We start from the raw sequence: 16,316 nt of genomic DNA, 5'->3' as shown, positions 1-16,316 counted from the left end.
TCAAACACTAAACCGTTTTTTCTCTTGTATGGATTCTTTTATGGGAAGTGAGATTGGTGCTATGACTGAAGCTCTTCCCACATTCCAAGCACTGATAGGGTTTCTCCCCTGTATGAATTCTGTGATGCAAAGTGAGACCATCCTTCCGACTGAAGCTTTTTCCACATTCCAAGCACTGATGGGGTTTCTCCCCTGTATGACTTTTTCGATGGCAAGTGAGATTGGCGCTGTAACTGAAGCTTTTCCCACATTCCAAGCACTGATAGGGTTTCTCCCCTGTATGTACTCTTTGATGGGAAGTGAGATGGGCACTCAGACGAAAGCTCTTTCCACATTCCAAGCACTGATAGGGTTTCTCCCCTGTATGACTTCTTCGGTGGCAAGTGAGATGGGCACTCTGACTGAAGCTCTTTCCACATTCCAAGCACTGATAGGGTTTCTCTCCTGTATGAATTCTTTGATGAGAAGTGAGTTCACCACTCTGACGAAAGCTCTTTCCACATTCCAAGCACTGATAGGGTTTCTCCCCTGTATGAATTCTTTGATGGGAAGTGAGATCACCACTCACACGAAAGCTCTTTTCACATTCAAAGCACTGATAGGGTTTCTCCCCTGTATGAATTCTTTGATGAGAAGTGAGTTCACCACTCTGACGAAAGCTCTTTCCACATTCCAGGCACTGATAGGGTTTCTCCCCTGTATGAATTCTTTGATGGGAAGTGAGATCACCACTCACACGAAAGCTCTTTTCACATTCATAGCACTGATAGGGTTTCTCCCCTGTATGTACTCTTTGATGGGAAGTGAGATTGGCGCTTTGACTGAAGCTCTTCCCACATTCCAAGCACTGATAGGGTTTCTCCCCAGTATGACTTCTTCGATGGCAAGTGAGATGGGCACTCTGACTGAAGCACTTCCCACATTCCAAGCACTGATAGGGTTTCTCCCCTGTATGGATTCTTTGATGGGAAGTGAGACTACCCTTCCGATTGAAGCTCTTTTCACACACCAAGCACTGATAGGGTTCCTCCCCTCTATGAACTCTTTGATGGGAAGTGAGATTCTGGTGGTAACTGAAGTTCTTTCCACACTCCAAGCACTGATACGATTTCTCCCTACTCTGTGTTCTTTCGTGTGAAGTGAGGCTATTCCTTCGAATGAAGCTCTTTCTTTGACGGGAGGTGCACTGGGAGCTCTGATGGATGTTCTCTCCACACTCTGAATATTTATATGACTTCTCCGCTATGTGGATTCTGTTGTGCTCCCCCTTGTTCTTCCCTTCTAATTTATCACCATCTGCAATAAAGAGAGAAGCTAATCAGAGTCTCAGGAGGAAATGGGAACTCCAGATTATTGAACAATGTTAATGAATGCTTGTGATAGAGGAAGAACAGAAGAGAATTAGATGTGAGGCCTTACTATAGGTTTTACTGTTTTTGTTTTCTGGTATTAACTGAGATATTTATTGGCTTTAATCTGGGATAGATTTTGTTCTGGCTCAATCATGGAATCCACTCCATCTCCAATCACAACTTATATTATGATCCAACAGGGATCCTTACTGAGAGAGTCCATGATCCCAAGATTCTCCTCCTTGACTTCTTTATGCAAAGCTCTCTGGTCAGGATTCAGCAACGTCCACCCCTTGTCTGTGAAACAAACAGCAACATCTTCACCTGAACGCTCCCCATCAGAAGTTATCTCAATCTGGTTGGTCAAAATTTAAATTGACAGATGGCAATATATACAACTTAGAAGTATATTCAACTCAGATCAAAAGAAAGGATTTGCGAAAGAAGATTTGAAATTTAAAGTCACAGTGATACAGAATAACAAGAAATTGTTATCCAAAACCTATAGTCTTTTATTGCACTGGGAATTGATGGAGGAGGAAATGAAAGAAACGATGATTAAATGGTCTCAGGATCTCAGACATACTATCTATCTAGAGCAATGGGAGAAACTCTGGCGAGAGGCTATACGATTTACTGCCTCATATACAATTAAAGAACATTTTGTAAAGATGTTCTATAGGTGGTACTTAACGCCAGTTAAGCTGGCAAAGATATACAAATTGAAATCCAGCCTCTGTTGGAGATGTGGTGGAGAAATAGGAACAACAATACAGATGTGGTGGAGGTGTGAGGAAATTAAGAAATTTGGGATAGTATTGCACGAAGAACTAAAGAAGATGTTGAAAATATCAATAACAAAGAGAACCAGAGACATATCTCCTTGGATTGAGAGATGAAGTGATACCACCGGGGGGGGGGATTTTTCTATATGCAAGTACTGTGAGGAGAATCAGAACTTACAGGGTTAAACAGTTCTGTGTGACGTCTCACATTCTGAGGTGTGGTTTTGTTCACATACGGGAATCTTTCTTTGTGTGTGAATTACTTTCGTTTTTAGCTGTCAAGCCGAGGAGATGTCCGCTCAATCTCCAGGTTGATTTATGATGTTTTTCTGTACAATGATTAAAGACTTCTTAGATGAGCAAGAAGCCTGCGTACAGCCTTGGATTTATCACCCACCCAAGGCACGAACGCTGTTGCGAAACTCGGCTTGGAGCCAGGAAGACAGCTTAAGGCTCACAGTTGGCACGGAGAGTTGGCACAGGAAAGTGTGGCAGACGCCATTACATTCCACAAGTACAGCTGCTTGAATAGTGATTGCTGCTCGGTGGAAGTCACAAACTATACCCACAAAGGAGGAATGGATTTGTAAACTAGATGAATATTTAATTCGGGCAAAATTAACTGCTATAAGAAGAAATGGATCCAAACTACAAGAAAGAAGATTCCACCTAAACATTAGGAAGAACTTCCTGACAGTAAGAGCTGTTTGACAGTGGGATTTGCTGCCAAGGAGTGTGGTGGAGTCTCCTTCTTTGGAGGTCTTTAAGCAGAGACTTGACAACCAAGTGGAAATGTTTTGATGAATATATGGCAAAATATTGCTCAAGGAAAGATACGCTAATATGCCTAGATTAAAATGTGAAGTACTTGTTACCGGAAAATCCGAGGGCTCTCTTGGACAAATGAAGACACCAACCAGAGCAATTCAGAGCAAAACAGCAGCCAGTAGGCTCGGTCTTTATTCAGAGGAAAGACTGTCGTGACAGGACTCCCACCGCCCACGAGGTGAAGCAAGATGGAAGCCCCGAACAAAGGGAGACCCTAACTTTTATTAGTTACTAATGCCCTAAGCTACACCCTCAGAATTACATCATATTTACATCATGATTATATTAAAAATAGGAGGAGTCGAGGAGGGGCTGCACAGGTAATCCGAGTGTCCTGACCCCTGGCCGGAGCCTCCTCTCCCCTCCCCACATGAGTCATATTTAAGAACAAAGGGAAAGGGCGAAGTTTCCTGTCCCCTGAGGGGAATCCGGTCACAGTCCTTTGTGAGAGTCCGCGCGGAAAACACTAAAACATGCAGTTCATTGTATCCCTGATAGCCTTCTGTCTGAGCCCATCACAATGGCTATCAAGGTTGTCACGTCAACTGGGAAGGGCCGCAGAGTACGTGACTGCTCGGTCAAGGGATTATGGCTGCCCAGTATCATGCCACCCCCCTTTGATAGTCCTTGTAATATGTAGTAAAATAAAAGTGGTCCGGTGAGAATCCGAGGTATGGCTGATTTTTGGTGAATTTATAAAGAATACTGTTCTTGAAGTTCGAAGCACTTTCGCTTTCCGGAAGCAACTTGCAGCATTTTGATTAAATCAGTCACGGTCGATTGAACTCGGAAACTTTGTATTGAAAGCTGTCAAAGGCAAGGGAAAAGAGCGCCTGTAGCCTGCAGTACCTGCGTGGCCGCCGCAAGGGGCGCTGTTCGATAACGCTGATTGGCTGAGGCGGCCGCCGATTGACCCAGAGTTCAGGCGGCCGGTCTACTCGTAATACAGATAGGGCGATGCGGAGTGTTATAGCGAAAGGCTGTCAGGCTAGCGCTTCCTTATTTACGGAAGGCTATTTTAAAAAAGAGATGGCCCTCTAAAGGGACATCTCTTGGGTCAAGGGGGGTGCGTGCGTGTGTGAGTGTGGTGCTTGTGTATTACGTGTGGGTGTGAATGAAGGGGGGGGCCTCCGGTGACATACTGGATGGAAGAAAAAGTAGTAAGGAAAGATAATAAGAATATGAAGATGATTTGAGAAGGTTGTAGAATGCAAAGATTACTGTAAATTGCATAATGTGGAGGAAATCCAGTGGGGGCGGAGGGAAGTGGGAGGAGGGAGAAAAGGATAATATGATGGATTGAGGAAATAGAAATGTAAATGTATGGGGGGATGGGGAGGAAATGGTGTTGGCTTTGGTACATCTGTATTGTAAAGTAATATGTGAAAACCAATAAAAATAATAATAATTAAAAAAACCTAAAACAGGAAAATATTTAAATTTATACGTAAATCTCTTTCTTCACTTTGAGCCCCCCCTCCCATTTTCATGATGAGACCAACTATGTATTGTTTCATTGGTAACAGAAGAGGAAAAATGACTATTACTCACTTAATCTAAGCACAACGGCCACAAGAGCTCCAGTCTAGGCATTTGGCTCTGCGATGTTGAATGTTCTCTGTGCTCTCCTGTTTCCCCTTTTTTTGTTTCAGTTGAAAGCAATTCATGGACCCAGAACTCATACACTGACCACTAATGATGAACTATATGTTATAGATACTCCTGCAAATTTATTCTGCTATGTTTGAGATATACAGACTCAGCCTACATATTTGTATCATCTATTATTCCTATCTTCCCTGTTTTATAAAGTTAATAAAAGTTATACAAAAAGAAGAGTAAAAGGCAACACACGGAGGCCCCATCTGAGTTCACACTGCACAGCAGGATCAGGTTCCTTTAAGGAGTCCAGTGCTGCGCGATGGATCAGTGAGTTGTCAGACATTGGTAGGGCATTCAGATCACAGAACTGGTTTTAGACATTTTGAGCTGCCAATACATCGCGTTGGCCGGGGAGCTGTGATGTATTCCTAGCTCAAATTGCCTGCAGATGACAAAGGCGCAGGCAGGCAGGCAGGCAGGCAGGTGGGGGAGCCCGAAAAGGTGCTCCCCTTCTCCATCTCCATCCGCCTGCCTGCCTCCCCCCACCCCCAAGCTGAGCAAGCCCCAATTCCTCTCCGTCTCCATCCCTCCATGTCCCCATCTCCCCTCCCCTGGGACTCACCAGATCTCTCAGAGGTCCCTGGGAGGGAACGCTCAGAGGTTGTGGGGAGGGATGCAGGAGACAGCCGGACCAGGTCAACTGTCCATCTTCCCCCTTCCATCCTCGCTAGCTTTGCAGGATCCGTCTCTTTCACCCTTTCTGAGGAGTCAATGAGCCAAAACAAGCTGGAGGGTCCTGGGAGAGAGGAAGAAGCAAAGGGAGCCTCAGAGGCCCTGCAGGGATTCTCCTGCCCTAGATATTCTCCTGCCCCTGGAGAAGCACAAATGGGGCAGCCCCTTCTCATCAGAAGCCCCATTTGTAAACCTCTCCAGTGGTTTCAATTTCCCCTGTTTGCTAATCACCCCACTTCGTAAGGCTTATGGACAGAACTTGGTGCAGAAACCAGTCACCACCCTGTCCCTAAGCTTGAAAACTGCAACCCCAGAGCATGGGCAGAAAATAGCAGAGTAGCTATTACAGCGGTACCTCAGGTTAAGTACTTAATTCGTTCCAGAGGTCCGTACTTAACCTGAAACTGTTCTTAACCTGAAGCACCACTTTAGCTAATGGGGCCTCCTGCTGCCACTGTGCCGCTGGAGCACAATTTCTGTTCTCACCCTGAAGCAAAGTTCTTAACCTGAAGCACTATTTCTGGGTTCACGGAGTCTGTAACCTGAAGCGTATGGAACCCGAGGTACCACTGTACATGTGCTGTAGGGGCCGGAATGCTGGGTTCTTTGAATGCAGAGCTCAGTTCACAATCTTTGAGCTCTCTCATTGCAAGCCAGGCAGGTGTTGTGGCCATATTTGCCTCTTGCATGGGGACCAAATCTTCGGGGAAGCTTTTCATCTCCAATTCGTAGGAAAGAGGGTTCATTCTGGTGGGCTGGATCTGGAGCACAAAGGGTCAAGTTTTGCTTGCATGAGCCCTTGTGTTCCTTCTTCAAACTCATTAGGCAGGAACGTCAGAGGTTCAATCTGAGAGTATTTCATTCTGGGCTTCTTATGGCAGAGCACAGAAGGCATGTAATCCGTTCTTTTCAGTTCTGTCAAGTAGGTCCTTCCCCAGATTCCTCAAGTGCAAGGACCCCGGGGTCTTTCAGTTATGGGGTTCCTTGGGGTCCAGGTGAGCTGGCTAGTCTGGATTGTCACCTGCAGAGTATATGTCAACTAAAGGATAATAGTCTGCCTTGGATTGAGGACTTTTTGGAGGTGTTGCTGAATGTGGAAGCAGAGGAGCTGATGGTGCCACATTTCTGAATAATCTTGAGACTGATACACCTCTCCTCCATAGATATTCTCTGTGCTTCGACACCATCTTCACAAACTTTACGCTCCTCTTGAGACAAGATTCCAAAAGGCTTAGGGTAGCTTGAGAGAAGTAGCTTATTTTGAGACAGCACCCATTTCCAATTCCTTTTTATGAAAACCCTCTCCCTAGTTGGTTTGGTTTTGGCTTTTGACAGGACATCAGACCATTTGATAACCTTGCATATCGTTTCATATTGATATAGGGATCTGGTGTGCAGATTCTAGCATAGTACAAGCTTCTTAGTCTTCTGTCTGGACCCAGAGCATGAGCTGCTCTTAAGTAAGTTAAAAAGTATTTTCAAGTCAACTTTTTAATATTGCACTATTTTTAAAATTTTTAACATTTTTGTTCTTCTTTGTACTTATAGACCTCCTTTTGCCATGTGGATGAATCAAACCTCCCTTATTGATCTATTTTTAATGGTATGGAAAGAGAAATTGTTGTATTATCTGGTTCCACAGACTCTGCTAGATTTTATTCAGAAGGTTCTACAAGTACCTATCAGGATGGTAAGAACTTTATTACAGTCAGCCAAAAAGGATTTTATGCGTTCCATGTCCTCTGTTTGTACTACAAGCCACCCAGTGACTGATAGTCCCTCTTTGGTCCCAGAAGTTTGGGAGTAGCAGTCTTTTATACTTGCTTTAATTTTGAAATTTGCTTTCAGATTAGTTCCTCTACTTGTTTAGCCTGAATTTGGCCTTGAGTCGCTTGAGCTCCTGGTCTCAGTGCCAGAGATGACTTAGCAATTGAGCTGCCTGGGCCCCAAACCTCTTTCTGCTCATCCTTAGAGCTGCTGAGAGATCCTATAAGGTCAGTAATAGGATCTGGCTCCTGCTGTTTCTTAGCCACCTCCTCATTTTCCTTATTCACGTAAAATTGAGTAATTTTTGCTTGTGCTTTCTTCAGAGAAGCTCTCTTTGGAGGAGGGTCTGTGGCACTTGGGGAGAGAACATACATTTTGTAACTACTCCATGTCAACACTGTCTTTCCCCTTAATTCCTCATGAAGTTTCCTTATACCACATGCCTTATACCATATACTGATCACTGCACAGCAGGGTCAGGTTCCTTTAAGGAGTCCAGTGCTGCGCGATGGATCAGTGAGTTGTCTGACATTGGCAGTGCATTCAGATCACAGAACTGGTTTTAGACATTTAGAGCTGCCAATACATCACGGTGGCCGGGGAGCTGTGACCTATTCCTAGCTCAAATTGCCTGCAGATGACAAAGGTGCAGGCAGGCAGGTGGAGGAGCCCAAAAAGGTGCTCCCCTTCTCCATCTCCCTGCCTGCCTCCCCCCACCCCCAAGCTGAGGAAGCCCCAATTCCTCTCTGGCTCCATCCCTCCATGTCCCCATCTCCCCTCCGCTGGGACTCACCAGATCTCTCGGAGGTCCCTGGGAGGGAACGCTCAGAGGTTGTGGGGAGGGATGCAGGAGACAGCCGGACCAGGTCAACCGTCCATCTTCCCCCTTCCATCCTCGCTAGGTTTGCAGGATCCGTCTCTTTCATCCTTCCTGAGGAGTCGAGGAGCCAAAACAAGCTGGAGGTCCTGGGAGAGAGGAAGAAGCAAAGGGAGCCTCAGAGGCCCTGCAGGGATTCTCCTGCCCTAGATATTCTCCTGCCCCTGGAGAAGCACAAATGGGGCAGCCCCTTCTCATCAGAAGCCCCATTTGTAAACATCTCCAGTGGTTTCAATTTCCCCTGTTTGCTAATCACCCCACTTCGTAAGGATGGCAGGGTCTGTCCAGTAGTGACCTGAGAGTTGATCCTATTGAACTCATTGGGGCTTATGGACAGAACTTGGTGCAAAAACCAGTCACCACCCTGTCCCTAAGCCTGAAAACTGCAACCCCAGAGCATGGGCAGAAAATAGCAGAGTAGCTATTACAGTGGTACCTCAGGTTAAGTACTTAATTCGTTCCAGAGATCCGTACTTAACCTGAAACTGTTCTTAACCTGAAGCACCACTTTAGCTAATGGGGCCTCCTGCTGCCACTGTGCCGCTGGAGCACAATTTCTGTTCTCACCCTGAAGCAAAGTTCTGAACCTGAAGCACTATTTCTGGGTTCACGGGGTCTGTAACCTGAAGCGTATGGAACCCGAGGTACCACTGTACATGTGCTGTAGGTGTCTGCATGCTGGGTTCTTTGTATGCAGAGCCCAGTTCACAATCTTTGAGCTCTCTCATCGCAAGCCAGGCAGGTGTTGTGGCCATATTTGCCTCTTGCATGGGGACCAAATCTTTGGGGAAGCTTTTCATCTCCAATTGGTAGGAAAGAGGGTTCATTAACCTGCTGGTGGGGGGAGGTGGCTTTTCAGCCCATCAATTCAACTCACGGTGGAATATCTGGTGGGCTGGATCTGGAGCACAAAGGGTCAAGTTTTGCTTGCATGAGCCCTTGTGTTCCTTCTTCAAACTTATTAGGCAGGAACGTCAGAGGTCCAATCTGAGAGTATTTCATTCTGGGCGTCTTATGGCAGAGCACAGAAGGCATGTAATCCGTTCTTTTCAGTTCTATCAAGTAGGTCCTTCCCCAGATTCCTCAAGTGCAAGGACCCTGGGCTGTCTGATTTATGGGGTTCCTTGGGGTCCAGGTCAGCCGGCTAGTCAGGATTGTCACCTGCAGAGTATATGTCAACTAAAGGATAATAGTCTGCCTTGGATTGAGGCCTTTTTGGAGGTGTTGCTGAATGTGGAAGCAGAGGAGCTGGTGGTGCCACATTTCTGAATAATCTTGAGACTGATACACCTCTCCTCCATAGATATTCTCTGTGCTGAGACACCATATTCACAAACTTTACGCTCCTCTTGTGACAAGATTCCCAAGGGCTTAGGGTAGCTTGAGAGAAGGAGCTTATTTTGAGACAGCACCCATTTCCAATTCCTTTTTATGAAAACCCTCTCCCTAGTTGGTTTGGTTTTGGCTTTTGACAGGACATCAGAGCATTTGATAACCTTGCATATCGTTTCATATTGATATAGGGATCTGGTGTGCAGATTCTAGCATAGTACAAGCTTCTTAGTGTTCTGTCTGGACCCAGAGCATGAGCTGCTCTTAAGTAAGTTAAAAAGTATTTTCAAGTCAACTTTTTAATATTGCACTATTTTTAAAATTTTTAACATTTTTGTTCTTCTTTGTACTTTTAGACCTCCTTTTGCCATGTGGACGAATCAAACCTCCCTTATTGATCTATTTTTAATGGTATGGAAAGAGAAATTGTTGTATTATCTGGTTCCACAGACTCTGCTAGATTTTATTCAGAAGGTTCTACAAGTACCTATCAGGATGGTAAGAACTTTATTACAGTCAGCCAAAAAGGATTTTATGCGTTCCATGTCCTCTGTACTACAAGCCACCCAGTGACTGAAATTTTTGAAATTTGCTTTCAGATTAGTTCCTCTACTTGTTTAGCCTGAATTTGGCCTTGAGTCGCTTGAGCTCCTGGTCTCAGTGCCAGAGATGACTTAGCAGTTGAGCTGCCTGGGCCCCAAACCTCTTTCTGCTCATCCTTAGAGCTGCTGAGAGATCTTATAAGGTCAGTAATGGGATCTGGCTCCTGCTGTTTCTTAGCCGCCTCCTCATTTTCCTTATTCACGTAAAATTTAGTAATTTTTGCTTGTGCTTTCTTCAGAGAAGCTCTCTTTGGAGGAGGGTCTGTGGCACTCGGGGAGAGAACATACATTTTGTAACTACTCTGGGTCAACACTGTCTTTCCCCTTAATTCCTCATCAAGTTTCCTGATATGTTTAATAATAATAATAATAATAATAATCCTAGCCTGAGGAAGAAACTGAGCCTGAAATGACTGAACAATGCAAATGGCTGCTTGTGAAAGAGGAAGAAGGGAAGGGAGTTACTGCCTTTCTTGGCTGGTATTAGCTAACGTATTTATGGGACCCAGAGATTCAAAAAGCCTGGCTCTTTCCAGGGATGGATTTAATTTGGCTCAGTCGTGGGATCTGCTCCATCTCCAAGCTCAGTCATTTCTTTGCTCAACCAAAAACAGAGAGATGCAGAAAGGGAAAGAGAAAATTAGACAGGATGTACCTTCACGTCCCTGAGATCTCTGAAGCCTACATGGAAGAAGGCCTGGGCAGCTCAGAGCAGCCTCATCCTGGTTGGAAAAGGCAGGTCTGGTGGAAGAATATTCCCAGACAGAACAGGAGATGCATCTCCTATGGAGAGTTGTGGGTGTGTTAACATCTCAGGTGCTGCAGGGGGCGCTATGGGGCTCCCTCAAAATAGAGGAGGTTTGTCCTTCAGAGATCTGTATGGAATTTCAAAGCTGATCTTATGATCCAGGAGGGAGCCTTACCAGAGAGGCCACGATCCCAGGATTCTCCTCCTTGACTTCCTTCTGCAGAGCTCTCTGGTCAGGATCCAGCAAAGCCCAGTCCTCCTCCTCTGTGAAAGGAACAGCTACGTCTTCAAAGCACACTGGACCCTAAGGGGAAAAGGGGGAAGAAAGATGATATTATTCTACACGTTGCTCTGTTCTTTTCTGTAACAATTTTGTGGTGTATTTAATTGATGGGTACAGTGGTACCTCGGGTTACAGATGCTTCAGGTTACAGACTCCGCTAACCCAGACATAGTACCTCGGGTTAAGAACTTTGCTTCAGGATAAGAACAGAAATCGCACGGCGGTGGTAGCGGAAGCCCCATTATCTAAAATGGTACCTCAGGGGAGGGGAAGCCCCATTGTGCATTGTGAGGGGAGGGAATGGTTGGCTGGTCGGCTTTCATCTGTCTTAGGAGACCATGGAAGAGTGTGTCTTTGGGAGTGAGATCCAGTTGTTGGAAGGTAACAGCGCCAGCCGTGGGTGTGGAGACCGACAGGGGAGAGACATGTGTTGTTGCAGCTGGGACACAGGAAGTGGTCTGGAGATGCAGAGGGGCTTTTCTTCTCCCTGTGCTCCCCCCACGTGGGAATGTTCCCCTCTGGCTGCAGCCTCAGTTCACAAAGGTGACTTTTCCCCCCCTCTGAAGGGGGTTTATTTCCTTGACCCAAAGCCCCCTCCCCAAAAAGGAAGACAGCATCTGGATCCCAAGGAAGAGCAGAGCTGCTTATTCCCTGGCTTGGCAGAGAGGACAAGGGAGGACCCTCTGCTCCCTGACTTGGGGGGTCTCCCCCCCCCCGCATGATCTGAGCAGGGACCCCCATGCCCCCTCCCTGCCCCCCTGGGACCCCCTTCTCCCCATGGCACCCTCAGGGGAAGAGAGAGGAGACTCACCCGAGTCCAGGAGGGGCTTTTGCAAAGGAGAGAGAAGAAGGAGGCAGGGAGGGAGGGGGAGGGGGGAATTTAGCCATGGAGGACCTTGCCCCCTCCCCCTCCCCTCCCCGTCCTCTCTAGGACTCCAGCTCTGCTCCTCTTAACCCTTGCCAGCCCAGCCCAGCCCTCCCTCTCCCCGCTGCCCCACGGAGCCCCCTCGGAGCCCCACTCCGCGCCAGGGAGACGGGGCTTCCCCAGGAGTCTCCGCCTGCTCCAAGCAGCCTCCTCGAGAGGAAGAGGAAGCCCAGATCCCCCCAAGGGAGACACGTCTTCCCTCCAGCCCCCCATCTTCCCGGGGGCAGCCCCACTGAATTGGGGGGCCAAGCTGGGGTCCGGAGACAGGCGCCTCCTCCCCTTGGACTTGGAGGCTCTGGAGTCAGACTTGGGGGGCTCTTTCCCTCCGCCCCCCACACCCAGGGGGTCCCCTCAGCCCTCCTTCTTGGGGGTCTCCCTTCCCTCCCCCTCTCTCAGTCCGTCCCCACACCCAGGGGGTCCCCTCAGCCCTCCTTCTTGGGGGTCTCCCTTCCCTCCCCCCCCTCAGTCCGCCCCCCACACCCAGGGGGTCCCCTCAGCCCTCCTTCTTGGGGGTCTCCCTTCCTTCCCCCCCTCCGTCCGCCCCCCACACCCAGGGGGTCCCCTCAGCCCTCCTTCTTGGGGGTCTCCCTTCCTTCCCCCCCTCAATCCGCCCCCCACACCCAGGGGGTCCCCTCAGCCCTCCTTCTTGGGGGTCTCCCTTCCTTCCCCCCCTCCGTCCGCCCCCCACACCCAGGGGGTCCCCTCAGCCCTCCTTCTTGGGGGTCTCCCTCCGCCCCCCACACCCAGGGGGTCCCCTCAGCCCTCCTTCCTGGGGGTCTCCCTTCCTTCCCCCCCTCCGTCCGCCCCCCACACCCAGGGGGTCCCCTCAGCCCTCCTTCTTGGGGGTCTCCCTCCGCCCCCCACACCCAGGGGGTCCCCTCAGCCCTCCTTCCTGGGGGTCTCCCTTCCCTCCCCCCACCTTCCCCTCCAAGCTCCCCCCTCAGAAAAGGCGCCTTGCCTTTTCCCGCCAAAAGGGCTGGCTCCGCCCCACGCTGGCTTAGGAGCCAATCAGAGCGAGGCCCCCGCCCCCTGGGGGAATTTCTGAGGGACGAAGTCCGCTGACTGGCCTGGCTCTGCTGTCCATCACAGGCCCAGCCAAGGGGGGCATCCGGCAGACTCCCTATATCTCTAGAGATCATCTACGCCTGTCAGTTACCTGTCAATCCATTTTAGGGTTTGAGATCATTTGCACTAACTGTGCCGGGTGCCAGAGCCCTGAGGGGCCGAAGTTTAATCAACAGTAGTAATAAATGGATGGCGGACAAGTCTGGGAAGGGGCGAGAGGCCCCCCCTGCCCCCCTCAAGGCCCCTCTCAGGCTCCTCCAGGGTCCAAGGCCTCCTCCATTTTGGGAGGGCCAGGAAGTGAGTGGCCCCTGCAGCTTCGCCTGCTGGAAAGGGGGCCACATGCCAGAGGCCAGCCTGGCAGGGTTGTTGTGGAAGGAGGAGCTCCTGGGAGGAAAGGAGGCGCGAGCGAAGTGCCATTCTGTCAGTAAAGCGCCTCCGTCCCGCTCTCCTCCTCCAAACGAGAACCAGGGGGGTGTATATATATCTAGGTAGGTAGGTAGGTAGGTAGATGATAGATATAGATAGATAGATAGATAGATAGATAGATAGATAGATAGATGTGTATATAACTGTTACGGAAAATCTGGGTGCGTGGTTACTCTGCCACCCAGCTCGTCGGACCAAGTCCATGGGTCCCTGCGGAGGAGAAATGAGCTCAGCCGGACGCAGGAGCAAACTACAGAAGATCCGAGTTTATTGTGCAACAGGTTCAAGGCGAGATTGAACCCCGAGTAGGGGGTGACAGGAGTTTTTGAAACTTCCCTCCATGTCCCAGAATACAGTGCGAAATACATCATTATTGCGTCATGAATACATTAGAAATAGGTTGGGTTACACAGGTGACATCATGAATATATTACAGAAAGGTGGGATTTCACGGATTAGCATTTCAGGGAAGGGAGGGAGAGTATGCAGAGTGAGAGATATGCAAAGATAAACACTTCCTGAGTACCGGTGATGATGAAACAATAGTCCAGATATGCATCGTCTGCCACCGGCATTGCCCGGAGGAAGGGGTCGGCAGAACGATCTGACAGGATTAGGGTCTTCCTGAGTACGTGACCTGCCGCTTCGGGGATTATGGAGGCAGGGGTAGCACCATGGAGTCCTGAGAAAACTGAGTCGATTGACACCAAAACCAAAGAAATCGGAGCTGTGGTTGATTTTATATGAATTTAAGAAGTTTTCGCCTGTTCCAGTCCATTCGTATAGCAATAATTGAAGTTGGAAATAAAATGGTTACATTGTTGCAAGTTTTGACACTTTTACGAGTCCACGAGTTTTGACTCCATTGTTCTCCCAGCGGGGAGCTGTCAGTAGCTTGTCAAGAGGTTAAATGAGGTGTGCAGGGGCTTGCTGAGCTGAATCTGCAGAGCGAATGCATGGTTCTGATTGGCTGGGACGCAGCCATTGAAACGGATGGGAGCGCAGTTTGATACGGTCAACCCATGATAGAGATAGAGCGGGAAGGAGGCTTAGAGAAAGATGGTGGGCTTATTTCGCCCGTATAGAGAAAGAGATAGGCATCTTATTTAAAGGACCAGGGGTATAGTGTGGTGCTTGTGTAACGGTGTGGGGCTTAGGGGCCTGGGCAAAGCTGGGCGCCGTCGAGGTCATCGCCTCTGATCCTTTGGTGGGCGGTGGAGGGGTGCGGGAAGGTACCCCCCTCCTTTCCGTATCAATAACAGACAGGCACAATCCAAGATGGCCCTTCCTCCCGCTCCAAACATAGAAGGACCGGTTGCCCTGACCCAACATGGCCTCTGCTCTTTCTGGCCTCCGTGGCAGCCTCAACTCCGGGACAGCCTCCTCACGCGGTGAATGGAGGGGCAAAGTCAACTGACACTTGAACTTGGAGGCTGTCAGGGCCTGAAGCGCAGCAGGACAGGCCCAGCTTTTCTCCAGCTCCGCTTGCCCAAAAGCAGCTGCTCCCCTTCAGGCCGATGTTCCCCTTCCTAGAAATGGGGGCCTAATGCTTCCCTCGCTTTCTGCTCCCTTCCCTGAGTACTTCCACCACTCCATGCTTTGGGCGCAGCCCCGCTTCCCTGGCGGAACAGCAGGATTAAGGGCACCAGGAATATCTCCCATTTACGGACTCCAGAGGTGACAAGATTGTGACAAGATTCCCAAAGGCTGAGGGTAGCTTGAGAGAACTAGTCTCTTTTGAGACAGCACCAATTTCCATTTCTTCTTGATCAAAACCCACAGACGCTCAGCTAGGATTTTTCCAGAAGGTTCTACAACTATCTATCAGGATGGTAAGAATTTTATTACAGTGAGCCAGAAAGGATGTTATGTGTTCCATGTCCTCTGTTAGTACTACAAGCCACCCAGTGACTGATAATCCCTCATTTCTCCGAAACGGTTGGGAGAAGGAGTCTTCTCTCCTTGCTTTAATATTTCCTGAGAATAAATCTGACATTTGCTTTCACATTAGTTTGTCTACTTGTTTAGCCTGAAAAGGGGAGAGACGTGTGTTGTTGCATCTGGGACAGAGGAAGTGGTCCGGTTGTGAAGATGCAGACGGGCTTTTCTTCTCCCTGTCCCCCCCCCCCATGTGGGAATGTTCCCCTCTGTCTACATCCTCTGTTCACAAATGTGACTTTGCCCTCAATTTGAAGGGGGCTTATTTCCTTGACCCAAATCCCCCTCCCCCAAAAGGAAGGCAGCATCTGGATCCCAAGGAAGAACAGCTGCAGTCCTCCTGTGGCCTTATGAGGCTTTGCCCTCGGGTGGGAAAAATATTGCGCCCGGGAAAGGGAAAATGGGAGTCAACAGACACCCAAGGCATAGTTCCGGAGAAAAAGCTTTATTTCTACCATCCATGAACTGGTAGAAGGAGCAAGTGTGATAACTCACACAAACAAGCACGAGTTCACAGCCATTTGCACAGAGCATATATTCCCCTTCCAGTTCCCTCCCCTTTCTCCTCCTCATGAAAAGTTCTGCCCCATGTCTCCTGAGCATGAACAGAAAGTTCCTGTCTTGGGACTATTTTGCCCTGTTCCCAGGAAAAGGGGGTGAGAAACCAAAGGGGGTTTCAGAGTGTTCAGATATGTTTCATTCTCCTGTAAGAAAGTTGCAATCTGGTTTTAACAAGGCCACTGGCCTTAGAAAGAAAAAGGCTTTGAGAAGCAAAGGACTCTGTTCTCCACCTTCGCTTCAGTCTTTTTGTTACAGCAAGAGCAATATGCTTAGCTAATGCTTTTAGCCTTAGAAGGGGGGGAAAGCTTTGAGAGTGCAGTTTGAGAGTGCCTGAGGCGAGGCTTGGAGGCCTGGCTGGGGGGGGGGAATTCACAAAGAGTTTTAGGGTTTTTAGGGTAACCTGACTGTCTTTCTTCACTCCTGCGAATTGGCCCCTCCCTGGCTTGGCAGAGAGGACAAGGGAGGACCCTCTGCTCCACGATTTGGGGGTCTC

The 16,316-nt window shown here is 48.7% G+C and overlaps 2 protein-coding genes across 3 annotated transcripts in view; one reads left to right on the top strand and one right to left on the bottom strand.

Moving 5' to 3' along the window:
* Positions 1–12,101, bottom strand: part of LOC309525753 (uncharacterized protein) — a 400,379-nt gene extending 388,278 nt beyond the window's left edge. Inside the window, exons 1-3 of the mRNA XM_082211248.1 lie at positions 11,720–12,101; positions 10,801–10,929; positions 7,860–8,023 (exon numbers count right to left, since the gene is read on the bottom strand). Coding sequence (XP_082067374.1) covers positions 7,860–7,992 — 133 coding nt within the window. The 5' untranslated portion in view covers positions 7,993–8,023; positions 10,801–10,929; positions 11,720–12,101. The remainder of the gene's footprint in view (positions 1–7,859; positions 8,024–10,800; positions 10,930–11,719) is intronic.
* Positions 1–16,316, top strand: part of LOC309525751 (uncharacterized protein) — a 375,811-nt gene that overhangs the window by 107,825 nt on the left and 251,670 nt on the right. The gene's annotated exons all lie outside the window — the stretch shown is intronic.

Source organism: Podarcis vaucheri (assembly GCF_965113315.1).
Source record: "Podarcis vaucheri genome assembly, chromosome: 2".
In the NCBI taxonomy this organism is placed as follows: Eukaryota; Metazoa; Chordata; class Lepidosauria; order Squamata; family Lacertidae; genus Podarcis; species Podarcis vaucheri.
This window is presented reverse-complemented; position numbering and strand designations above follow the sequence as displayed.